The sequence below is a fragment of the Chinchilla lanigera genome, unplaced genomic scaffold, assembly GCF_000276665.1.
Source record: "Chinchilla lanigera isolate Chin_1 unplaced genomic scaffold, ChiLan1.0 scaffold00114, whole genome shotgun sequence".
Lineage (NCBI taxonomy): Eukaryota > Metazoa > Chordata > Mammalia > Rodentia > Chinchillidae > Chinchilla > Chinchilla lanigera.
Window position 1 is genome coordinate 4,967,288 of NW_004955515.1, and position 25,356 is coordinate 4,992,643.

A 25,356-nucleotide genomic window follows, 5' to 3' on the forward strand; every position below is an offset into this window, starting at 1 on the left:
CAGCACAGCCACGCGCCCAACCCTCACAGGACCAGGGATTCAGAGTTGCTCCTGGAAGTGACTTGGTCACTTGTCCTCTACTCCTCCCCCAGATGTTCGCCTTGTGAGTGACCCCACCAAGGAGAGGAGGAGAGAATGCTGAGGCTGTACCCACTTGCTGACACTCAGCATTTATTTAAGTGGAGAAGCACTGCATCTGCCTGCAAAGAGGCAGCCACAACATCCCATAGCTGCCACTAGGGTCAGGCAGTATGTATCCAGGGTGGCCTGGGAGGCCACCGTTCATCCCTCCACAGGTGGCTTCAGCCTTGCCAGAGGGCAGAGAAGGGATTGGAGCCCAAGGGGAGCAGATCATAGTGCAGCTCACACAGTGCAGACTGGAGGCGTATGATGGCTGTGTTTAGCTGTTCCCCCAAAGCCTCATGCGGACACAGGTGGGGTTTTTTCAGAGATGGCTGAACCCAGAGTATGTGATGCTAGAGTTAAGAGTGTGTGATTACTAAATCAGTCCACTGATTTAGCACCACCCTAATCCCGGTAGCCTGGATACAATATAAGGGACAGAAAGGGGATGGTCTTCTCCCTTGCTTGCTTTGCTTAGGCCTTCTGCCTACCACGAACTGTTTCTCCTCTGCAATGCCTGTCTGCCATACCACACCCGCTCCACTGAGCCAGCCGATTAAGGACTAAAACCTGTACGAACTGTGAGCTACATAAACCTTTCCTCCTTTATCTGTGGGTGTTGAGTATTTTGTCTCAGTAACAAAAGAAAAATAACTAAGACAAGGGGAGAGGTGAGGATGGGGTGCAGACAGCCCTACTAGCTCCAGCGGTGACTGCAGACGAGGAGGGACATTGCCAACCCTGGGCAGCACCCACACAGTCTTCTGCCTTTTGGAGATGGCACCGGAGCTCAGCCTGCTCAGAAGACAGGTATTTGGATAGCGGCCCATATTCCCTGCTCTGGGCACACAGCTGGGGCTGAAACTGCAGGCCAAGCTCTTGCCTTGGACTTGCTGGGTCATCCTGGGCAAGGTTGTTCCTCTCTGGGCCTCAGTTTCCTCCAGAAGATGCCTGGGGACCAAATGACCCAGCTCCAGGCCATCAGCCTATCTTCAGCATCCCAGGACTCGCATTCGTTCACATGGCTCTGATGTCACCTCCCTGGAGAGCACAGGCCCTGTGCGGCAGTGTAAAGAGCAGCAGGAGGCACTGTTCATGGAGCGGCTGTGCCTGCCAGGCCCTGGGGTTGCAGGATGTCCACACTGTCCTGAGCTGTATCCCTGTGGGCAGCAGTGTTCAGAGCCTCCAGCCAGCGCCGCTGTAGCTCTGAGGAGGAGGCACTCAGGTACCAGGTCTGCTGGTCCTGCTGCAGCCTCCATGTGTGTCCAGCCTCCTGTGCCTCCTTGGGGTCTGGCACATGCACGGTGCAGCTGGGCAGATGGATGGTGTTCAGCAGCGGGCCATCCTGCAGCACAAGAGAGAAGCTCAACGAGTCCCCTCAGGCAGCCATGCCCAGATGCCCATGGTGCCAAGAGGACACTGAGCCAGGTAGGCCTAGTGGGCATGGCTGCCCCACCTCTGTTAACAAGACAGGCTGCCCAGGGGCTCTCCCTAAGGGATGACATCTCACTGGACACAGACCCTGTGGGACTGCCACCCAGAGGAGGAGGAGCAGGACAGCACCTGGGACACAGGGTAGAGCATCTGGCACCAAAAGGCATGGAGCAAGGGTCCCAGATGGGGGCAGGGCTACATGCGTCAGGTCCTGCAGCTTCCCACCTCACCCAGGATGTGTGAATGAAAGAATGTATGTGGAAAGGAGGGGTCAGCCCTGTGCCCTTTTCCTGCCCCACCTCTAACCCTGACTGGATCTGGAGTCCCGACATGAGCTCCTGTCTTCCTGGAGTGAGGAGCAGAGGCACAAAAAGAAACTGAGGCTCCAGGGCACATTGCCGGGATGTGGGTCGGCACCAGCAGTGCAGCCCACACCTGCAGCAGGCAGCATAGGGCCAAGGGTCTGGGGGTAGGAGGGGGTATGAGACACACACCTGGCTACTTCTCTGCAGCCGCAGCACCTGAGGGGCTGAGGTGGGGATGGCAGCCCACACCTCATTCCAGGCCACACCATCCTCCGACAGCTGCAGGGGGCCGCAGAGCACGCTGGGCTGGAGATCTGCGGTGGACAGCTTCCGAGACACAGAGACACAGTTTAGAGGTGGTCTCACCTGCAGTGGTCAGTCCCTTTCCAGGAGGCAGGGCCAGAGCCCCTATTTGGAAGGAGCTGGCCCCTGAGATGCAGTAAGCACTGGACAGAGGCTGGGCCCAGACTCACTTGCTCCTGTGGCCACTTGAGGCCAGACTGAGGGGTACAGGTGCCATGTGGCCCCAGCCAGGGTTTGTAGCCTGACCCTCTAAGGGGAGGGAGACCACTGGCCAGGTTGGGACATCACCAATACACCAGGGGAAATCCAACAGCAAGTCCCCAGGTGTGAGTCCCATAATGAAGAGACTATGTGTGCCTCAAATCTACGTGCACCCCACACACCACATATTACACACACACACACCACATGAATGCACATGTGTACACCTCTCTCCATCTCTCCATCTCTGTCTCTCTCCCTTTCCCTCTCCCTGTCTCTGTCTGTCTGTCTCTTTAGTACTTAGGACTGAACCCAGGGCCAGTCTGAGCTACATCCTAGCTCTTTTGAAAAAGTTTATTTTGAGACAGGGGTCTTGCTAAGTCACTAAATTGCTCAGGATGGGCTCTGACTTTTGAGTGATTCTGATGCCTCAGCCTCCCAGAGTGCGAGGATTATAGGCATGCACCACTGTCTGGCTTGACCCTCCCTCTTCTGTGAGGTATCTTAGACCTGTTATAAGGACATGTTTTCCTGAGCCATCCAGACATGGTTCTGACAGCACTTGCTGGATGGGGCCCCTTAGGACCTGGTACTCCTTCCAGGACTGAGACTACTCACAACCCTGGCACTCCAAGGACATCTCTCAGGGTTGAAATGCAGGAATAAGACAGCCCAGCAAGAGGCTTCACCACTGGGACCACTCTACCCTGATCCTAACAGTCCTACCTCCTTGACTTCTTAGACAGACCCAGATCAGGGTCCCCCGCAGCTGTGAGTGAGCCAGGACAGCTAGGGGCTCTGAAAATACCCTGACCCCAGCCCACCCCACCACCCCACTGTGAGTAAGGAGGGAAACCAGGAGTGGAGCCGACACATGTTCCATTCCCATCTACTTTGGACTGCAAATGGTCCCTTAGCCGCAGCCCTGACTGAAGCCCAAGGTGCACAGGGCGCCATCTTTTGCATTCCGTTGCTGATTGCTCCAAGTGGCTGTCCCGGCTCCAGGCCTGTGGACCCTGCTGCGAAGCCTCCCCATCGGTTCTGGTCCCAGGAACCAAACTACCCACCTGCATGCTCTGCTTGGGCTCAGTGGATGACTCGGTGCTGGGGATTGTGGGGGCCACAGGCTCAGTCAGAAAACACCCTCTGCAGACACGGCTCTGTCTGCTGTTCTCAGCCTTGAACTCAGAGCACTTCCCACAGATGACCTACAAGACAGACGGCACTTATGACCCCATGTCTTGTCAGCGGCAGAAGAGGGACCTAAGAGTGTGGGGTGAAGTAAAGGCTTCTCCGGAGCCCCATCTGAAGGCAGAGAGCGAGGACAGTCCCCCTGAGTGCCCAGGACCTGCCCTCCCCACCACAACACCCAGGTCCAAGGATCTGTGTGCAAGAGTGGGAAGAACCACCAAGCACACAAGGAGACCCCACATCAGAATGACCCCATCCCGGTCATCAGGAAGACACAGATCAAAACCTCACACCCTGAGAATGCCTAGTCTCCAAAACAAGAGGCAAACGCACCCAGAGGCATTGCGAGGACCCTGTGCTACTGGTGAGATGGACAATGGGGCAGCTGCTGTGGGAGACGGTGCAGCGGTTCCTCAGAAACTTAAACAGAACCACCCCGCAGTAAGAGCCAGCAATGGCACTTCCAGGTATGTATTCAAAACAACCTATGCAGGATCCTGAAGATCCTGCCCAGCTGTGTCCACACCATCACCACCCACAAGACCCAGGAGGTGAAGCAACCCCAGTGTCCACTGATGGATGAGTCTAGAAATCGCCGTACCACAGGGAGCATTGTTTGGACAGGTGGGTGGCACATGGGAATGAAGCCAAAGGCCCCCAGTGATGCGTCCACAACTCTCGCAGTCCTGATCCCCACCGCCTCACCCACTGGCATGGCAGACCCCGCTGCTTCTCGAGCTATCAGTGCTCTTCTCTCTCTCGTCTCACATTCCCTTTGTGCTGGATCTTCATCCTGCACGTAAACCTTTTCTCCTGTCTCAGCACCATCCACACACGTCCCTTCAGCCTCTCCTTTACCCTGGCCACTGGCACCCTTGGCAGGTGTTGCCTGGTCACCCCATCCTGGCCTCCTCATGGCCAAATGCAGGGATGACTTTGATTCTAGAGTCTATGGGTCCTTGTAACATGGACCTCCTCTCTTCAGTTGCTTACCTGTCCCTGGTCTGTTTCCCATGCCCTCCTGACCCCATTAATTAACACTGGGGAACCCAGAGAGCACCACCGTCTCCCAGTGTCTTCACCCTTGGCCACTGCACTGGCACATGCTGGCCGTCTCTTCACTTGGCATTGGTCAGCTGGCCTAGGCTCCCCTTCTCTCCCAGCACTGCACTGGGGCTGGGCGAGGCAGCCCTTGCATCTCTCATCCACCCTTCCATTCCTTGCTCACTGAAGACAGCAGCCTCCAGCCTTCTCCCGTACACTCTGCACCCTACACGTGGTCATTGGAACCCACTGCGCAAATCCTCTACCTGTCCTTGCTGGTTTCCCTGAGCCTGTACACATCTTAGGCATGAGTCATAGCCTATGAAAGAGACTGTGCTCCCCATGCCCTTTTGCTCATCTACCAAGCCACCTACTCCCATCCATCCATCCATCCAACCATCCACTATCTATCCGTCCATCCACCATCCATCTACCACCCATCCATCCATCCATCCACCCACCCATCCATCCACCATTCATTTATCTATCCAACCACCCATCCATCTAGCCACCCACCAATCCATCCATTATCCACACAACCATTCATCCATCCAAAGACTCATCTATTTATTCTCCCCTTCTGCCAACTCTGGTCAGCATGACAAGGTTTTATGAAAAGGTGCAACAAGGAGCACCAGTCTAGGCACAGGTGCTGGTACCCTTTGGTAACACAGCTCCCAGACAGCTCTCTGCTAAGATCCACTTGCTGATATAGATGTAATTTTAATAGCTTAACCTAAAAATACTGGATCACCAGTTCCTTCCTTGGGTTACTTTGAAGTTCAGTACTGAGCAATGACTCAGCCGCCCATTCTCAGATGCCAGGGTGCTGGAGATGACTGAAGAGGAATGTAGATGGTGTGTGCTGGGGGCTGCTCCTCACACAAAGCCACCAGACCTTTGTCATTGCTGGAGCGCGGAGGCAAAGGCCAGCAGGAGGGCTTTTCCACTCCTCCTTCATGCCAGGGGCACTGTGCTTCCAAATCTAGCCCTTTTTCTGCTGCAAAGAACATTTGTTGGACTCCGGAGCTAAGCAGAGAAATTTGGTTGCCACAGGGTAGTTCTCAAAGGGCCCACCGATGTGTGCTCAGGGGGTCTTAAGCAATACCTGCTACCCCTGGGGGACCCGGTGGGTGGCTGTCAGCCCCCTGTCAGAGCTGCCCCCACTCACCACCCCGCACAGCTTGCAGTGGTGCTTCCTCTTGGTGATGGAGTTGAAGGTCTCGCCGCAGCTCTTACAGCTTTGTTTCTCCTTGTCACGCTTGGTCTTAGAGGACAGTTTTCTGGACTCCAGCTACAAGGAGGCAAGAAGCTGCCATCAGTTCTGAAGAGCATGTGCACCTTATCCCTCTGGGGGTGGGGGCAGTCATACTGATGTCTGAGCCCTGACATCAGGGCAAAAGTAGACTATGCAGAGAGGGCGAGGTAGAGCCAAGCCAGCCACAGCCCCCTTCCAGCCCCCTCCCCCAGGGGCCAACCCCTCAGTGTAGCATATAGAGTAAAAGTCCGTGGATGAGGACCTTTATGTCTGGGAGAACTTGGTCCATGGCTTCTTTGAAAACATCTCTGTGGGAGCCAAGGGGAGGAAGATTGTGTATGCTGGGATGGGCAGGAGTCTGCACAGACAGTGAACACTGCTGGGGTCAGAGCGGCCCTGCCAGTAGCCCCGGGGCCACGTGGGCCCCAAGATCCTTAGCACCATCCTTCACCCAACACATGCCTGCTCTGTGTTGGGCATTTGGGGCTGTCCATACCCTCCAGGCACTGCACATGCACAGACACACGTGTGTGCCCAATGCACATCTGCCAATAGCAGGGAAGCATCTGGATGGCATGCAAGGAAGCCAAGGCTCACGCTCCTCTGTCTCCAGCAAGGCCACCTGAACTCCCCCAGAGGAAAGTGGGCTGAGGGCAAGAACAGGCTCCCCTGCGGCCTCTAGCTGAGCCTCAGGCCTTGGTTTCCCCCCCTCACCACCAGCAGCGCAAGGCTGGAGACAGACCCGAGCTTCCTGCTGTGCCCTAGGAGACTCTGGAAAGTCCCTTCTCTCTTCTGAGCCCCAGTTTCCTCATCTGTAAGATGGGGTGAATAACTGCTCCCTGCTCCTGAACCTCATTCCAATACATAAATGTCTGCCTGCATTAGGCAAGTCCCCAGATATCCTCTCGTGTCACAAGGACCCCAGAAATGCCACTGGGCAGCTTCCCGTGCTTTTTGAATACCCCCAACACACGTGCCGGTACTTCCTCTCCAGGGAGCAAGGAGGGCTCCTTGAGGCTTCTTACTGCTGACACAGAAGTCAGCATCGTTAAGATTTTTAGAAATGCCAAAGATGTTCATAAAATTCCCAGCATGCCAGAGCTGGAGCAGCCCTGGACGTGTTTACTTCAACCTTTCTGTGCACACACGGGGAGAGTGAGGCCTAGAGACATTTTGTTTGTTTGTAGACAAAACACCTAAAAAAAATAAGCTCTTACTAGTTCTGCTGGGATTTGTTTTAAAAATACTACATTTGAAAAAGTGCGCCTGTGGCAGGGGTGGACCGCAGAGAAACTGAGGCCAGCACGCAGTGGAAGTTTCTAGAGACTGGGGAGGGAGGGGCTCCTTTCCTGCATGGGTAGGGACAAGAAGAGGGACAGGGACGTGGACACCCTGAGAGTGGTGGGTGGAGGCTTCGGGAGAAAGAGCTGAGCTGCTTGGGTGTGGGGAGCCAAAAAGCGCTCAGTGTCAGGCTGAGCACTGGGGCCTGTGATTGGCTTCACTGGGCCTCCCCCGGTTCTTATGTTGAAGCCTCAGTCACCAGTGTTTCGGAATGTGACTATCTGCATACAGGGCCCTTTAAGGCTATATTCGGGTAAAGTGTCCTTGTGGTAGTGTATGACTGCGGTCCTTTTAAGAAAAGGTTGTGGAGACACAGACGCACACAGACACATACAGAGGATGAAGGGAGAAGAAGCCGTCTACCAGCCAAGCAGCAAGGCCTCAGGAGAAACCATCACTGACAACGCTTTGGCCTCGAGCTTAGCCTCTAGAACCTGTTGTTCAAGTCGCATGGGAATCTGTTACTGCAGCCTCAGCAAACCAGCAGCATTTCCTCAGTGCCAGATCCATCCCCGCACCTCCGGCTGTGCCATCCGAGACATGACCCCCATCACTGTCACTGCCTGCAGGTCCCATCACCTGGAGGCCAGGGCCCAGCCACCTGCATGAGGGGCCCAGGGGCAGGGCTGGATCTCTGAGGTGACAGAGACAGTCCTGACGCTGAGCCCCAGGTCTCCATCTCAGGAGCCACTGCTCCAAGGACAAAGGTATGCAATGACCGTGGCCTTCCACTGAGGTTTACCCCACGCTCAGGACCATGGCCAGGACAACAAGCGAGAGGGCAGGTGGGAGTTGGCATCATCCCGGCTCCCCACTGCCTGTGCTTTCCCGGTGCCAGCCTCACCCCCCAACAGCTCTCAGCCCCTGCAGGCTTCTCCTTTGGACCACCTCTCAGGACTGTGGGGGGCAGACATGTACTGAGGTGAGGAGAGAGATTCTGGGGCAAGGAAGGGACAGAGAGAAGGCAGATAATAGGAAAGGGGAAGGAAGCCATCCTGGGGCCTGCAACGGCCCTGCAGTCTCCACCTACCCCCACTTCGGGATGTCCACATCCCTGACTTTCAGGTGAGGAAGCTGAGGGTGCAGGTGGTTTGCAGCCTGGCAGCCCTGACATGTGGCTTTCAGAGACCCTGGGAGGGGCCCACTGCCATGGCAGCACCAGGCACCGCCAGGCAGCACTACATGGTAGCTGAGAATGCAGGAAGCAGTGGGGGCTGTGACAGCTCAGGGTCTGTGGCTGGAGGCTCGGACCAGTGGAAAGCCAGTCCCAGCCCAGGTGCAAGGGGCAGGTCCTGGAGGTCTCCCACAGTCAGGACAGCGAGCCAGGCCAAGGGCTTGGACAAGAACCCAGTTGCGCTGGCTCCCATGAAGCTGAGGACTATAGTCCTCTGTGGCCCACTCTTGCTGTGGCTCTGCCCATGACCACATCAGTACCCCCAAACAGAGGTCTGGCTGGGTGTGTAGCCTGCAGGTGTCCAGGTGGCCAAGGGGCAAGGGGCCCACCTGGATGCCCGGGACAGGTCTCCTGGCCAACCGCACTCCCATCTTGGATGGGGTTATCGGGCAGGTTGACCAAAGGAGTTGGCCCATCGTGGCTATCGTGCCCAGCAGGCCTGATGACAACAGCCTGACCCAGGCCAACTCGACATTGATTGAGGCCTTGACTTTAGGGGCTCCCAAGGATTCTCTCACCAGCCAAAGGGGGTCGGGGGCCAGGAGGAGGAGCCCTGTGTCAGGTATCTGACAGGGGCTCAAAGTCTCTGCAGATGCCGTCGGCATCAGAAAGGCCAGGCCACGTCTTCCCAGGATGTTGGAGAACGGTGGCTTCTGCAATAACCAACGCAGCAACTCCACTGCCAGGGGCCCCAAAGGGGCTAAGGTGGACTCAGAAGGAGGTCTCCACTGAGGGCCAGCAACACCGTTCCAAGTTTCCTCTTCATCAGAGTTAGCTGTACATTAGGAAACCGGAAGGACGGTTCAGTAGCACAGACTCGGACCCCAATCAATAGACCTGAGGAAATGTCACTTCTACCAGCTGACAAAGGGATGCACAACAGGGAGTACATGTGGGCACAAGCCACAAATACAGGGCCACAGGAGAGGCCAGGCCTGGCTCCTCTGCTCCTCCCAGGGCAGCTTTGCCCTGGAGCAAAGGAAGGCAGCCTTCAGCACTGTGGGGGAGCTGCTGGCACAAAAGTGGCCAGAGCAGGTGCCTCATTGGTGTCTTTGATGGGCCTGTGTGTCACCCATAGTAGATCTTGGGGGCAGTGGCTTTCAGATTTCTGGGCTTCTGTTAAGAGCAACTAGACTTTTGCAGAATGAGGAAATTTGAATTCTGCAAGATCTCCTGCAAAACATTTTGGTTGGGATTTAACTTTTCTTAGGAAAGAGGGTCTTACAGAAATGGTATGTTTGGGGCTGGGGATTTAGCTCAGCAGCACAGCCCCTGCCTGGCAAGCACAAGGTTGTGAGTTCGATTCCCGGAATTGAAAAAAAAAAAAGAAGCAGAAATGGTATGTCTAAAGACACCCCATTCAGAGAATTATACCATCACACCGTATTTGGGCACAGTGGCACATGCCTGAATTCCAGCATTCTAGGTAGCAGGAGAATCAAGTCTTGAGCCCAGCCAGGGCAATGTAGAAACTGAGTGAGAATCTGTCTCAAAATTTAAAAAAATATCATAAAAGGGAAAGGGCTGAGGACATATCCCAGTGTAAAGGCTCTCGGTTCAATCCCAGTGTGGCCAAAAGGCAGGAAGGGAGGGAGGGAAGGAGGGAGAAAGGAGGGGAGCGAGGAAGGGAGGGAGGAAAAGGAAAGGGAAGGGAAGAGAAGGAAAAAAGGGGGGGAAGAAAGTGTTGAGTTTGATATCCTGTAGCAAAATCACTGCTTGCTGTCAGAACTAAAACTTGCTTTTGAGCACCTTGTAAATGTCCACTGAGGACATACACTCTGCCTTGTTCGCTCGGTGCAGCCTGACAGATGTACCCAGCCTGGTTCCCACCAAGTTCGGTGTGGCTCCTCGCTGCTCAGGGGAGATACCACAGGAAACACGGGGTGTGCACTGCAGGGCAGGGAGCTTCAGCGCAAGCAGCACTGTTGTTGTGGGGCTGTTTTTGAAGGAGGGGCTGCTGCGGCTTGGTGCAGGTGAAGGGACAGCGACAAGGAGCTAGAGCTGGAATTGTGAACCGAGCAGCTGACTCCTGTAGGATGAAGGCCGCAAACCTGTAGAAGGCCGGGGGAGCGGAGCAGGTGGAGCATCCCCTTGGCCCACTGGGGCCAGTGTCCCCTGCGGGTCTGATGACAACAGCCTGACCAGGCTGACTCTGGACACAGACTGAGGCCTTGACTTTGGGGGCTCCCAGGGATCTCCTCATTAGCCGAGGAGGTGGGCAGCCAGGAGGAGGAGCACCTGTGTCAGGTAACTGACAGCTTCCCTGACCTCCCTGCCCAGGGGAAACTGAGGCTGGGATGGGCAAAAGTTCCGGAGGCCTCAGCCTAGGGTCAGTTCAGCATGTGTGTTTCCGTAGGCTAAAACATTTTAAAGCATAGCTTTCAGGCTCCTTCCAGCTAGAACACCTCTGGTCTGGGCACTGGTCCCCCAGTTACCCTCTACCCTGGGGCTCTAGCTCACATACAAACGCCCCAAGCTGAGGGCCCTTGGGCAGCTCTATGTGCAGCTGTTCTTCCAAACAGCACATGCCCTTCCCACCTGCGGCTTCCCACCCGCGGTCCCGCCACTTGTGCTTCCCTACAACTTGGGGCACTGGAGTCTATCTCAGTCCTGTGCTGGGCTGAGGGCCGGGTAATGGGGGAACATGGAGAGTCTGGGGGTCACCATGAAGGTGGTCAGGGATGCCGGCCCTTGCCAAGGGACATGGGGCTGACTACGGAGCTCACCACACACACATGTGAGCCGCACAGTCCTTGTTCGACCCTATGACGAGCCTTCCTCAGGCAGCACAGTCTGGGCAGTCACACCGCACAAGTGCATGCTGCTGTGCACACATTCCTGAATGCCCAAGAAAGGGATTCATAGAGTCACATGAGTCTAGGCTTGGTCAGCCTCACACACGCACATTTAGCAATTCGGAAAGTTGCTGAGGAGCTGACTGGTGGGAGAAGCATATTTCAGGACCCCTGGGGCAGGCCACAGGGCTTCACAGAGGTGGGCAGAGCAGACAATGTGTGCACAGGCTAAGGGCCTGGTGGAGCACAAGGAAGCTCTGTGTGTGAGTGTGTGTGTGTGTGTGTGTGTGTGTGCGCGCGCACGTGTAAGAAGCCAGCACAGCCACACAAATAGGAAGCCACTCTGGGAGTTGAGATGTTTCTGATATCATCACACCTCCCACAGGCCGCCTTGGAGAGTTTCAGACTTTCTGTCTTTCAGTTTCAACAAAATTTGCCCTCAGCAGGTGTCTGCTCTGCAGAGCCAGGCAGCAACTTGAATAAGGGCCTCACCTCTCGCCCAGTAGGTATTTATCTCTCCCTCCTTCTGGTCATGTTCCCCAAATGCTTCAGCCTTCCAAAGCCTCACGAGCTTCCCCAAGGTTGTGCAATGCATCTGGTAAAGCTCAGGCAGGAACGTTATCCAAGCCACCTGGGCAGAGCCCTCACCCCTCCCTGCAGGGCACCACACTGTTCCAGAGGGGGAACAGTGACAGGGGGTCAGCCTGTCTAAGAGCTAGGGACCTGCTCCTCATGGCCCAGGATGTCCCTGTTCCCAGGGCGAGCCCCTTTCCCCTGCTTCACCTCACGGCCCTCCACCTCCCCTATGAACCAAGTTATCTGTGAGGAAAGCCGAGTAGTAGTGATAACCCTACAGGGTCATGGTCACCAGAGCTGTGGTCAGCGTTTCCAGTCAGGCTGAGTCACTGGCTGGTCTAAGGCTCCTTGGGCATCCACACCTACCCCAGGTGCAGTGAGGCCTACTGCATCGAGAGAGAGAGAGACAGAGAGAGAGAGCAACAGAGAGAGAGAGACAAACAGAACACATGAGTCAGAGATGAAAAGAGAAAGGACAAGCACATGGAGGAGTCAAGCATGTGTGACAGGAAGGGGCTATGCCCAGGGCTCTGGAGACCCCAGGGAGAGGAAGCACTGTGTCTCGGGTGGGCCTGGAGCCGAGCCAGGTGGTCCCCTTACTCTGCCTGAGGCAGAACAGCAGCGGGAGCCAGTGAGGAGCGGAGAGAATGGCCACCCAGGGTGGTCCTGGGCTGTGTGTCACCGTCAGTGCTGGACAGCATGGGCCCCACAGCTAGCACCGCAGCTCAATTATGCCATAAGCACATACGTGCCTGTTCCCATTTAATGTCCCCAGGTTTGGTGGGGGACAGAACCTCCCCAAGGTCACAGATGAGTCCTTGGGCCTGTGCTGCACCTCTGGGAGTGGCACTGTCCTAAGGTGGACAAGAATGTACCTGGACAGGGGTAGGCAGACCAAGTCTCCCTGATGCCAGCTCGGAGTGAGAGGGGAAGGCATGCACCTTCTTTGCATTACTGGGATCCTTTCAAGGACCAGGGATCTCGTAGCTGCATGGTTTATCATGGCATACAAGAGTACAAGTATTCACGGAGCACTCAGAGGATTCTTACACACGCACACTGCTGTGTGCTCACCGTAGGCACCCCCATCACCCACACCAGGAGCCCCAACAGTGACCATCTCGGGGATCTGAGCCATAAGCGCATGGCTTCAGACATACCTGTATACACCTGGGCCCTAAGCAAACAGCAGGGTTCAGGCTGACCCCTGCCACTCCCTCCAGATGGCCCATGTCTGACTCTCCTGGACTCCCAGAAGACCCCTGCTGAGCACAAGTTGTGTATCACTCACCCCTGGGGCACCTCCACTGCCATCAGTCACCACCAAGGGCTCCATGGAGCTTGCGCTTACTATCTGCAAAGGAACAGACAGGCTGAGTGTGAGGTGGTTCCCCATCCTCGGACCCCACACCTTTGTGCATCGCGGCAGGCGCAAGAGGAGGAAGGCATGCTGTCTGACAAATGCCAGACGTGGGGAGGCTGCTCCCTGGCTGAAGGCATCTATGAGGTACAGTTAGCATTCTACAGTGTGGCAGACACCTAAAGATGGTGGCTCCACAGCCCACCCAGATCAGGAGACTCTAAATCACCCAAGTCACAGAGGGAGGACGTCCCTTTGGATTCTCTCCTTGTCCTGAGGGGTTCCTTGTGGAGAGTCCACAGCATCAACTTTCTAATGTTAGGAGGGTCGGCTGACTTTGCATCCTCTGTCCCCAGGTCACCTCATAGGAATCTTCCTTTCCAGGAATGGTGCAGAGTTGTCTTCCAAAATATACCCAGGAAGCAGAAAATATCGAGCAGATTTGATGCAACCAAGTGATCTATAGACAAAGTGAACATGGTGGGGGGCAGCCTGGGTGTGGGCTGCGGTCGCTGTGCTGGCTTGGGAACAGTGGTCCCCCATGCGCTGCCCCCACAAAGGCTGAAGGTGAGGGCACCTCCTTTCCTGAGCACCGCTCCCCAGGTGTCCTTGTTGTAACCTCAGTGCCCCCCAAACACTGCAGGAGGAGCCCTGCCAGGGCGTTCCTTGCAGGAGACAGATCGGCCCCCATGTTCAAGGCTCTGTCCCTGCCTCCGTGGAAACACAGGCAGGAGGGACGGCCGGCTTGGTCCCGAGCCACAGCCCTGTCTTCCCTGTCTGGTTACTCAGCGGGCCCTCCACAGCCTGCCTCTTGCACAACCCAAACCTCCATATAGACTCTGCCCCCTGAGCCCAAGGGCAACTCCCCAAGGGGTGGGGGCATGAGCTGCCACCCCACCTCCATGGTCTAAGCCCGTATCTCCCAGAGTGGGGGAGAAAATACAACTCAAAAGCACGTCTGCAGGGTGGGTGGTGTTTTTGTTTGTTTGTTCTGCTTTGTTTTTTGGCATTGTTTTTGGCATTATCTCAGGGCCTTCACATGGAACTATATCCCCCCTTTTTATTTTTTATGTTGACACAGAGTCCTGCTAAATTGTCAAATTGCCCAGGCTGGGCTGGAACTTATAATTCTCCTGCCTCAGCCTCCCTGAGTGCTGGGATTACGGGTGTGAGCCACCATGCCCAACTGAGGTCTGCAGTTACTGAAATACTCTTGAGATACAGGAGTGCCCTGGCTCAGTGACCACGGTTTCCCTGCCATGGCCTGGATGCATCACTGAGCTTCTGTGAGACTCAGGGTGGCGGTGCAGAAGCGATGAGAGAGCACATGAGCGCACCATAGTCATGGCCTCGCATCAGAGCAGGACATGGGGCCAGGTAGTGCTGGGGAGGCACTAGGCCACCCCTTCTCTCTGCTCCATGTAGACACAGACCTGCAAGACCGCGGGACCCAGCAGGCTGCAGTGGGCTCTCAGTAGTGGGGTGAGTGTGTGCGTGTGCAAGCGTGCGTGGGTGCGTGCGTGTGAATGCACCTGGGAGCTCCCACCCCCGCAGGCAGTCATCCCCGCTCCTGACCCAGGCACTGACTCACAGGTGACTCTGGAGATGGGCTGGGGTCCTCCTCCTGGCTCCAGGTGCTGCCGAAGGCCCTGAAGGTCTCACTGTTCTGCTTGTGCTTCTCGATGGTGGCCTGAATGACCTGGACACAGCAAAGCCACAGGATTGTCAGAGCCAGGAGGACCTCAACCCTGCAGGGGGATATGCCTGGCTCTGTGGGGTCTAGGAGTGCATGAAACATGGCCCAGGCCCCTGACCATCATATCTCTTCTAACTAATTATACAGGCTCTGCCTTGGAGCCTTCCAGATTGACAAGACCGCTTTAGAGAGAGGATACCTCCAGCATGCCCCCTCCTGGTTCATTTAGTTCTCCATCATTATTTTAATTTTATTTTTAGACAAGGTCTCACTAAGTTACTCAGGCTGGCCTTGAACTTGTGGTCTTCTTTCCTGAGCCTCCCACTTAAGGCTCATTCATTTCTACAGATGTATGCGTGGGGAGGGACCAAACTGGCAAATACAGCAAAAGGCTTATGTCATCCGAAGGTGCATATAAAGGCAACCCTGGTCATGGCCTCTCATCAGGGCAGGACACGGGGCCAGACAGGGCTGGTGGAGGGACGGGGCCATCGCTTCTCTTTGCTCCAATGTGAAATGGCCATACGGCTCAATAACTTGGGGATTTGGTTACTTCAAGACTTCAGATAATTTACCTACCTGAATCCATTCTTTCTTCTCCTCTTCTGTCCTATAAAAACAAAAACAGTATTTTTGAATCTGGTCTTGGATGTCATCTATAAACTCCCAGCTTCCTCTCAGTCTTTGTTTGCTTTTTTTTTTTTGGTACTGGGAATTGAACTCAGGACATTTGTCGGGCAGGCGCTGTGCAGCTGAGCTATATCACCAGGCTTTTTTGTTTGCTTGCTTTTTTTCCCTCTCAGTCTTGAGCTGACACCTAACCTAATTCACCTGAGAGTTTGAGAGTTTGGCCAGTGGACACTGGCTTGCTCTGCAGACTCCCTGCAGCGATGTAAATCAGTGCCTCGTGGGCCCCCAGCAGGTAACTCCCAGGTGCTCGTGTCATTGATGGGGAAGGCCGGACCTTCCATACACTGCCAGTCAGAGCCTGGCCTCACAGGGTACAGTGACCATAGCCGCCAAATTTAAGGCAGCAATCTTGATCAGCAATTCTGTCAAATGTATCCAGTGGGCACCTCGACACGTGCACAAAAACCGAAGTATGAGAACACAACTAGCAGCACCACTTGCAATATCAGGACCCAGGAGGAGCCTAAATGCCTGTCTGTGGGAACTGGTTCATGATCATGAGGGAGAATTGCACTGCTCTAAGAACTGGTGCAAGGCTATGGAATGATTCCTGACAAGTCTGATGAAAAAAGCAAGATGCAGACACAGGCTGTACAGCAGCAGCCACTTGCAATGTGATATATGTATGATATATACACACATCTGTTGGGGCTGCGGATTGAGCTCAGCGGCCAAGCACCTGCCTGGCAAGCGCAAGGTCATGAGTTTGACTCCTGGTACCAGAAGAAAAACAAAAACAAAAAACAAAATATACACATCTGCGATGTTCACACAGCAGCAACACTCGTGCGGCCTGCACCATACCGAGTCTGAAGCTCCAGGCACCGCTTTCTTCCCGTCAGGATGAACGTATGTGCTGTGTTTGGCTTCACGATATCCTGCACCTGAAGAACAAAACACAAACACACAAGCCGGCACATTAGCTCTTCCTGAACACCGGCCTCGTGTTCTCTGACTTGCAGGTTTGTCCCCGGGGAGGTGTCAGACATGACCCAGCAGGCTCTGAAGTCTGCAGGGAGAGGACCCTGAAGCTCAAGGTCATGGTGGCTGACGGAGGCCACAATGTGAGCTGGTCCACGGGGGATGGTAGGCTGGGACCGCCTCATCCTCTGTGCCTGGTACACTGCTGACCAAACCCACGGCCCAGCAGGCCTTCTCGAGAAGTTGCCCCAGCCAGCCCCACCCCTACCTTCCCCACCAGCACTGCTAGGCACCACCTCTCTGCAGGAGCTGCATCCCCTAGGAAGAAGTTCTTATGAGAAGAGCCAGGAGGGCCTCGGCCACCCTGCAACATCTGAGCGTATGTGGGCAGGTACCTCTTCGGTTTAAAGACACAAACAGGAAAACTCAAGTCCAGAGAAGTAATGAAGTAGGCGCACTTCTCCCTGGAGTCTCCGATTCCATCCTCTTCACCAGCCCACAGGCTACAGTGGCAGATGGGGTGTTCTTGGGGGTCTCAGGCTGACTTCTATCAGAACCCCTAGCTCCTGACCGGCCAGCTGGTCAGTGACTTTAGGGAAATACATGCTCTGGATGTGCCCAGAACCTCTGGACTCTCTGAACCTCAGGTTAAGAATTGTACTGATGTATCAAAGTCATTAAAACAAGACTAATTCTTTTTTTGTCTTTTTGAGACAGGGTCTCGCTGTGCAGTTCAGCTGGTCTTGAGCTCACTTTGTAGCCCAGGATGGCCTCAAACTCACAGCAATCCTCCTACCTCAGCCTCCCAAGTACTGGGATAACAGGTGTGTGCCACCATGCCAGGTTTAAAACTAATTCTTTTTTGGGGGGGTGCCAGGAATTAACCTAGGACCTTGCTCTTGCCAGGCAGGTGCCGCGCCGCTGAGCTACATCCCCGGCCCCAAACTAATTCTTATAAACACTGAGAAATGGTTTCTTCTAACTACGGGAAAGGTTTTATTTTCTCTAGTTATTGCTTGTCATTGCTTTTCTTCACCCAGATTCAGAGAACTTCAAGGGATCCCCAGAAGGTATCTTTAGGCGTCATTTATGCAAACTTTAACTTTTTCAAGTGATTAAATACTTGGATTTCATCTATGTTTTTGGAGCACCTATGAATTCAAAGCTCTCCCCACAGGGAATAAAATTCCAGCCCCTACTGCTGGGAGACACAAAACAGGCTTGCAGGATAGGAGGTAGCAAGGATGCACAGGTGCTTAAGGGCCCTCTTTAGCTCTGAGCCAGAACAGGAGAGGAGGGAGCTCTGAGCCTGGCATCCAGCCAGGTTAAGCACCCCATGTCCCAATCCAAATTTGCCCCCATGCACAAACATCACCTTTGGAAAAATAAATCACCTTTGGGTCTCTAACTAGGGCCTTGACTCCCAACCTCTACTACTGTGCACCACTACTGCCTATGGTCCCCAAAGCTGGACACTTACTTCCCTATTAACCTCCTAGCTCCAGCCACCCTTCAACATGAGGCCATTAGGGACCTGGCAGATGGGTTAAACCAGAGAGTGGAGAATTCTGCCCACACCAGGGCCAAGATAATGTTCCGGCAGCCTCTCAGTCACAGACAGAACTGTTGGCCAGAGCCTGACATCCCCAACCTTGCTTCATGCCCCTTCAGTGGGTGAAAGGTTTGGGAAAAGGGCTCACCCACCTGGAGACCAGAGATATCCATCTTCTCCCGAACACTGAACTTCTGTCCCATGAGCCGCAGTTTGGGCACACAGTAGAGGACCATGCTGTTGAACTGCAAGAGGGGTGGCGTGGTGAGGGGCCAGGGAGCTGCTCCCATGGGACTCTTATAAGGTCTCCTCTAAGACCGTCCTTAAAAACATATGCACAATCATTTATCTATGTTTACCTCTCTGAGGGAGGAGACTGTGGAGGATATCTTTATTTTTGTCCAGTTCTTATTTTCTGACTTGTCCACCGTGCATATGGCTAATTGTGTAATAAGGAAGCAAATCTTTTTTTTTCTCTCTTTTTTTTTGAGGCAGGGTCTCACTATGCAGTTCAGGCTGGCCTTGAGCTCACTTTGTAGCCCAGGCTGGTCTCAAATTTGCAACAATCCTCCTGCCTCAGCCTCCACATGCTGGGATTACAGGCATGCGCCACCACACCTGGCTAGGAAGCAAACCTTTTGAATGAGCTACTGATGAATGCACAAGCAGGAATGGAACTCACAAACAAATGGACCAATTGAGTGAAGCCAGATGCATCTCATGGCATTTATGTGGCACCCTGGAAAAGTGAAACTACAGAAATAGAGAACAGATCAGTGGTGGCCAGGGGCTGGGGGTAGCACTTGACCACACAGGGTCAGGACAAGGGACTTTGGGAAGTGTAAGAATCGTGTCTTTTCTAGCTATACCGAGAGCTTAGAGCACCTCTCACTGTAATTTCTTTAGGTCTTTTCTCCTCCCTCCAAACCAGGGTCTGGTTCTGGAATAGTTGGAGTCAAGATGTGCTGCTACAGTTAAAAGCCTGAGATGACTGCAGCAAATGGGGTGGAGCTGCTGACAAAAGATGGTGCCAGCAGTCCTAATAGGAGAGGAAGTCCACAGATGATCCTGTCTTTGGGCCATGGAGCACTGCCGGGGCCTGAAGGCGCAGGCAAGGGAGCTCCAGGGCTGGACTGGCAGCTGGGCTCACCAAGAAGAGGTGGCGGTCCTGGGTTGTGCCGTTTTTGGCTGAGAGCTTCTGGATGTGGCCCTCCTTGATCAGCTCGTTGGCTGGGTTGACAATGTCCTCCTCCCCACCCAGTTGCTCATACACTTCCAGGAGCTTGTGCATTTTCTCCTGCAAGAGATGTGGGGTCAGACAGGGGTTGCTGGGGACTAAGGCAAGTGGGACTTTGCCCTGAAACTGCGACCCCCAACCCCAATAGGAAAATGAGCCTATAACAACAGAACGGAGGGACACACTCAAGTCAGATATTGCAAGATGCACAGAAGTTCACCATGCAGAGAGAATAATAATAAATAATAGCAGCTTCCACTGCTATGTGTCAAGTGCAATTCTGTACATGGTATATGCTTTAACCAACTGAATTCTATGAGATGGATGCCATTATTATTCCCAACTTACAGACAAAGAAACTAAGGCATGAAGAGGTCAATCGAGGGGCTGTGATCTGGACTGTGCTGCTAATCTGAGAGTCATCTTCCCCAGGTTAGGGTGACTGGTTGATCACATGGCCAACCAGCACCCTATAGTATGAAGGGACAGGGACAGCAGCTCATGGCCCTGGCCCTGAGCTGGGAGCTAGCACAACAAAAGGTAGGACTGAGCCTGTTGGGACCTCCACAATAGCAGCATGCTCTGGCCTGGGCCTGCTGTGCCTCAGAAGCTGTTGCCCTTCGACTCAAATAACTGCAATCTGTGTACCCGGAAGCAGGTAGTTCAGGGTAGCCCTGCTGTCTGTGCCACAGATGTAGGTAGATGCAAGTGTGTCAAACAGCATAGCACAGGCTACAGGGGGACACTAGCAGGACTGACAGGGCAGGGCTGAGGACTTCGTGGAAATGAGGGAGAATGAACAGGTACCTGGCATATGTACAGCTCAGTGTGCTGGCTTACACCTGGCATGTTCCAGGGGGCTGTGCCTATAGCTGGTAGGTACAGGGGACTTGGGCGTGCATCTAGCCTGTTTTGGGGGGACTTGGCACCCACATGCCTGGCTTGTACTGGAGGTGCTGAGCATGCATCTGGTATGTACAGGGAGGCTGAGAATGTCCTGGCATGTACTGAGAGAACTGGGTGTGCACCTGATGTGTTCCACGGGAGCTGGGTGTTCACCTGGTGTGCAGTGGAGGAGGACCAGATGTGTACCTAATGTGTACTGGGGGAGCTAAGTGTGTGCCTGGTGTGTACTGAGGGAACTGGGCGAGCTTCTGATGAATGCTGGGGATTGGGGGTACACCTGGCACGTACTTCAGGGCGGGCATGCACAGGCTCAGCACATGAGAAGGACTCTGTACTGCCGGTGAATGAATGAATGATGACAACAAGTGCTGACACTTATTATGCCTGCTCCTGTTCAGAGCACACCATATATAGTAATTCTTTTAATACCCATGAAACCCAAGGAGACTAGGTCTGCGAGGGCCCCTATTTCAAAGGTGGGGAAACCAAGACACAGGGTGCGAAATAACTAACCAAAGACTATAGATCTGATAAGGACCCGGCCTCTCCAGCTTGAGACAGAGCCCCTAACCACCCTGGCGACAGGGGTGTGGAAGTACTCACTGATGAGACCCATGGCGGACAGGGAGAAGGTGTCACAGCTCACCCACCCTTGTACTCTCTGCTCCACTCTACACCCCTCCTCCAGCAGCTGCACTCACCATTTTCCGAATGGCCGCGTTGGAATGGTTGGCGGCTGTGGAGATGAGCTCCAGGGACCCTGCAGGGGAACGACCCACATCAGCTGGGCAGGCTGACTCTGGAGCTCAGGCAGCTGCCCCTGGTGGGGAGGTGCTGTCCCTGCATGTGGCCTTTCTCAGAGTGTCCTGGTTCTTCCTCACACCTGGCCCAGGGACAGGGTGATGCCTGTGGCCCTGCAGATATGCCCCACTTGCTGGGGACTTGCTGGGGTCAACGCCATGTGGGAGACCCCACTGTCCTACACCGACTCCTTCTTGTGGACCCATGGCTGGACAGAGACATTTGGGCAGCACTTTCCCCAGAACCAGCATCCTGGTCCCAGGACAGGAAGGGGGATTTTCCTTTACCCGACTCACTACGTCACTTCCTGACCTGGAAGTGGGCCTGGTTTGGGGCCTGGTTCTCTTTGTTCTTTCTCAATGTCTCTGTCTGTGTCTCTGATTCTGCCTCTGTTTATCTCTCTCCCTCCCCCTCCTTCTCTCTATCTCTTTGCGTTTCTATCTCCTGGCATCTCTCTCTCCCTTCACCGTCTCTCTGTTCCTGATTCTTTCTCCTTATCTCTCCTCTATTTTTCTATCTCTTTGTGTCTGTCTCTCTCTCCCTTTGTCTCTGTCTCCCTTGTTTCTCAATCTTTCTCTGAATCTCTCTCCTTCCTCCGCTGTTTTTCTTTATCTGTCTCTCCCTTTATCTCTCTCATCTGTGGCCTGTGTCTCTTTCCTGCTTCCCTTTTCCCTACCCCAGGGTTCACAGCACCCCCACCCCCTCTCAGGACCCCTCAGCCTGGTGGCCACCTCTACTCACTCTCAGCATCCTTGCGGTCTGGGGAATCCTCGGGGAGCCTCCTCAAGTAGTCCTTGAGCAGCAGCTCATAGCGGGGGACCCTCTGGACGGGCTCTAGCATGTGGTGCTGCAGCGTCAGGTTCCCGCACACCTCCTGCTTCTGCAAGAGGGAGGGCAGCGTGGGCACCTAAGGACACATATGGCCAAAACAGCCCCCAGGGGGTTGCCCAGGCCTGCCTGCTCTTTAAGACCCAACCAGCATGTTCACCATTTACAACTGGGGAACTGAGGCTTGAGCAGCTGCACCATGGCGCCATAACCAGAACCCAGGTGCCTGACTCTAGACCCACAGCTTGTTCCTTTTTTTTGGTGCTAAGAATCGAACTCAGGACCTTGCACTTGCCAGGCAGGTGCTTTTGCTGCTGAGCTATATCCCCGGCCCTACACCTTGCTCTTTATACACATTCTCATTGCAAAAATAATGCAGCAACAAGACTGCCTCTTCCCGCAAGAGTTACTGTCCCCAGCTGCACTCGCCATGGACAGGAGCTGAGGTCCTCTCCCTCTCTGCTGAGCTTTGCCCCACGTGTCCTACAAGAAATCAGGTGGGGCCCCTCCTCATGCCCAGAAGTTGTCCTGAGAGACCTCTCATTATAGAAACAAACGTAGACATTTGGGCGGACAGGCAGGGTGCCATGACCCGGGTGGCCAGGGTCCGCCCCTCCCGGCTGGCAGCTCCCAGCACCTCCCACCTCTCTCTGACTCACAGTTCCCTCTTCCAGAGCTCCAGTAGCAACTCGCTGCTCCCCTATACCCTTAATCCAGCATCATAGCCCCAGATACATACAAGGGGTGATCCAAATATACAGTGAGTGTTTACATTCTAAAAGTGTATTATGGTGAAAGACACATTGCCATTAATCCTCCTCAAAATAGTTCCCCCAGGTCGAGGGTACAGCTCAGCGGCACAGTGCCTGCCCGGCAAGCTTGAGGTCCTGAGTTCAATTCCTGGTATCAAAAAAAAAAAGCTCCCCCCTTTTCCAGTGCACTTATCCCACCCTTCTTGACAGTTCTGGAAGTTTTCTTTCTTTCTTTCTTTCTTTCTTTCTTTCTTTCTTTCTTTCTTTCTTTCTTTCTTTCTTTCTTTCTTTCTTTCTTTTTGAGACAGGGTCTTGCTATGCAGTTCAGGCTGTTCTTGAGCTCACTTTGTAGCCCAGGCTGGCCTCAAACTCGCAACAATCCTCCTGCCTCAGTCTCCCGAGTGCTGGGATTACAGGCGTGCACCACCACACCCAGCAGTTCTCTTTCATGTCTTTACGAGGTGTGATAAAAAATACAGTGGACGCTGCTGACGAGCGCCATCCAGTGGAAGTGGGGACAGGTAAAAACACTACGGTGTGTCCTCACTCTCCTTATTCACTGGATCTGATGCCATGTGACTTCTGCCTCTTCTCCTAAGTCAAACGACCTCAAAAGGTAAATGTTTGGGATCAACTGAAGACATCGAAGTGGCCAAGAAAGCTCAACTAAAGACACTCATGAGAGAAGACTTCCAGAAGGGCTTCAGAAAGTACCAAGAACTATGATAGAAGTGTGTCCAAAGCAAGGGGGGTGCTTTGAGGAGGATTAATGACAGTGTATCTTTCACTTTAACAAAGTGGTTTTTTAAAAGTCAACATTCACCGTATATTTTGTTCCTACTGCACACATACCAAAAGCCATTACCCCATCACAGCTGTGCTCCGCTTGGGGTTTCCTGAGCCCCCTTATTTCCTCCTCCCCTGGCAATGCTCACTCAAAACATCTTGGCTAAGTAAGGACCCGCTGCTTCTGTCCCACCGCCCGCTAGCTTCTGCCATCCGCCCCCTGCATCTCGAGGATCCCAATCATTTTCATCTGCTCCAGGGCCAATAACTCTCAGCTTAGGTGAGCTCAGAACTGCTCTGGATACAGAAGGGCCAGTAACAGCCTTTTTTGCAAACTTTGTGATGATGAGGAACAGAATAGTCACGTGACTTAACAGTTCTCCCCACAAGAAGCTTAGGAATAGAGAGAGAAAAACCTGACTTCCTGTGCCACCCTTAATGAAGTGAGAATTCCTAGAAAGGGGGCAAGTGGAAGATGTGCATGGCCAGGCAGGGCCCAGTGAGAACACGACCTCACTGCACTCGAACACACAGCCTGTGCCAGATCATGGATGATCAGCAGATGAGCCCAAGCTCTCCTGGGGGAGACCAGGACAGAGGCCTGTCCTAGATGAAAGAAGACGTGAGATAATGAACACAATGGGTGGTTTTAGGTTGGTTATGGACCAGCAAAAAAATGTCATTGGGACAACTGGTGACATTTGAGTGTGGGCTGTGGAATAAATAGAACTATATGATATCGGTGCCAAAATTCTTGATTTTGATCACCATGCTGTGGTCACATGGGAGAATATCCTCATCCACTTTTAGCAATAAAGGGCTACGGTATCTGCAGCTAAGCCAAAAAACTCAAAAATAATCACATATACGCCTTTAGAGAGAAATGTGAGCAGGATACAATGTTATCTAACAGTTTGCCAGTTTGGCAACTCTTGAGTAAAGGTTAGAGATTATTTAAAAATAAAAGTTTCAATAATTTAAAATTTGCTTTGGGTTGAACAAAGGAAACCTTCCAAGACCATGGGAAACTTGACCGTGACCTGATCCCATTTGGGCTGTGCTGGGGTTTTTCAGTCTTGTTCCACACACATGAAGGGTGGAGGCTTTTTTCCTGTGGGCCATCCTGAGCGCTGCAGGGCATCCTCAGCTCCCGCCGGAGCAACACCAGTGTCTACGGACAGGGCCCAGGTCTTTGGGGCAATGTCCCCTGCAAAGAATGGCTGTGCTGGGCTGAGTCTGAGGCACAGAGCCTTCCCACGGTGGCCTGCTGTGCCCAGGACCTGATGTCTGCCCAGCTATCAAGACACATGGCAGCCAGCCTGTGACCATAGGCTGTATCTGTAACAAGTGTCCCCAGGCAGATGTTGCTTGGTATAGTACAGTGCCAGGGTGGCCATTGCAGATAACCGTCTGTCATCTTGGTCTCACAAGTGTCCCATCCCCTAAGGGACTGCAAGAATTTGGTCTGTGCTGTGTGGATAGGAAAACTAGTCCATGCTGGGCCAAGCACTGTCTCACTACTCAGGGGTACCTGCTCGAGGAGCTCCATGGCACACACATGTCACCATGCTATGTGATCATGTAAATATTTTAGTGTCAAAACATCTCCCCAAAGGAAGTCAAACTCCCCAAAGTACACCCTCCCCAGCTGGATGGGCAATGTGAGAAGAAAAGCAAATGACTCTTAATTATGTCCTTTTTGCCCTTTTCTTCCTTAAAACAATCAAAATAGATATCAATTGGCTAGTGAAAATTTAGACAGAGTTCACCTTCCTCAATGATAGCATTTTGCTGAGGATGACGACAAAAACAATGATGGTGAGAATGATGACGGAGGAGGAGGCGGTAGGGGAAGAGAAGAAAAGGAAAATAGTAAGCTTCAGTCTCAGGGCTGAGAAGGATACCTAGGCCAATTGGGGCCAGAGTCAGAGGAAACTGGGGACCCCAGCCGAGGTCTCTCTTGATTATTTACAATGCACTGGCAAAAGACTATAAGAAAAGACACCCGGAACTGTCCTAGAAGCAGCATTTTGTCCTTGTCTCCTCTGCAGGGGTGCAGAACCATAGCACGTGTGTGGCCCA

General features: G+C 53.6%; 1 protein-coding gene across 7 annotated transcripts in view; it reads right to left on the reverse strand.

Moving 5' to 3' along the window:
* Positions 1–574: 574 nt before the first annotated feature.
* Fgd3 (FYVE, RhoGEF and PH domain containing 3) overlaps positions 575–25,356 on the reverse strand; it is a 57,743-nt gene continuing 32,961 nt past the window's right edge. For 6 of the 7 annotated variants that reach the window (XM_013506894.1, XM_013506892.1, XM_013506898.1 and 3 more), the window contains exons 7-19: positions 21,650–21,788; positions 20,809–20,867; positions 19,115–19,261; positions 18,117–18,209; positions 16,296–16,375; positions 15,381–15,411; positions 14,697–14,804; positions 13,467–13,565; positions 13,037–13,099; positions 5,773–5,895; positions 3,434–3,574; positions 2,052–2,189; positions 575–1,468 (exon numbers count right to left, since the gene is read on the reverse strand). In XM_013506894.1, coding sequence (XP_013362348.1) covers positions 1,217–1,468; positions 2,052–2,189; positions 3,434–3,574; positions 5,773–5,895; positions 13,037–13,099; positions 13,467–13,565; positions 14,697–14,804; positions 15,381–15,411; positions 16,296–16,375; positions 18,117–18,209; positions 19,115–19,261; positions 20,809–20,867; positions 21,650–21,788 — 1,473 coding nt within the window. In that variant the 3' untranslated portion in view covers positions 575–1,216. The remainder of the gene's footprint in view (positions 1,469–2,051; positions 2,190–3,433; positions 3,575–5,772; positions 5,896–13,036; positions 13,100–13,466; positions 13,566–14,696; positions 14,805–15,380; positions 15,412–16,295; positions 16,376–18,116; positions 18,210–19,114; positions 19,262–20,808; positions 20,868–21,649; positions 21,789–25,356) is intronic. The other variant, XM_013506899.1, reaches the window with a different exon arrangement.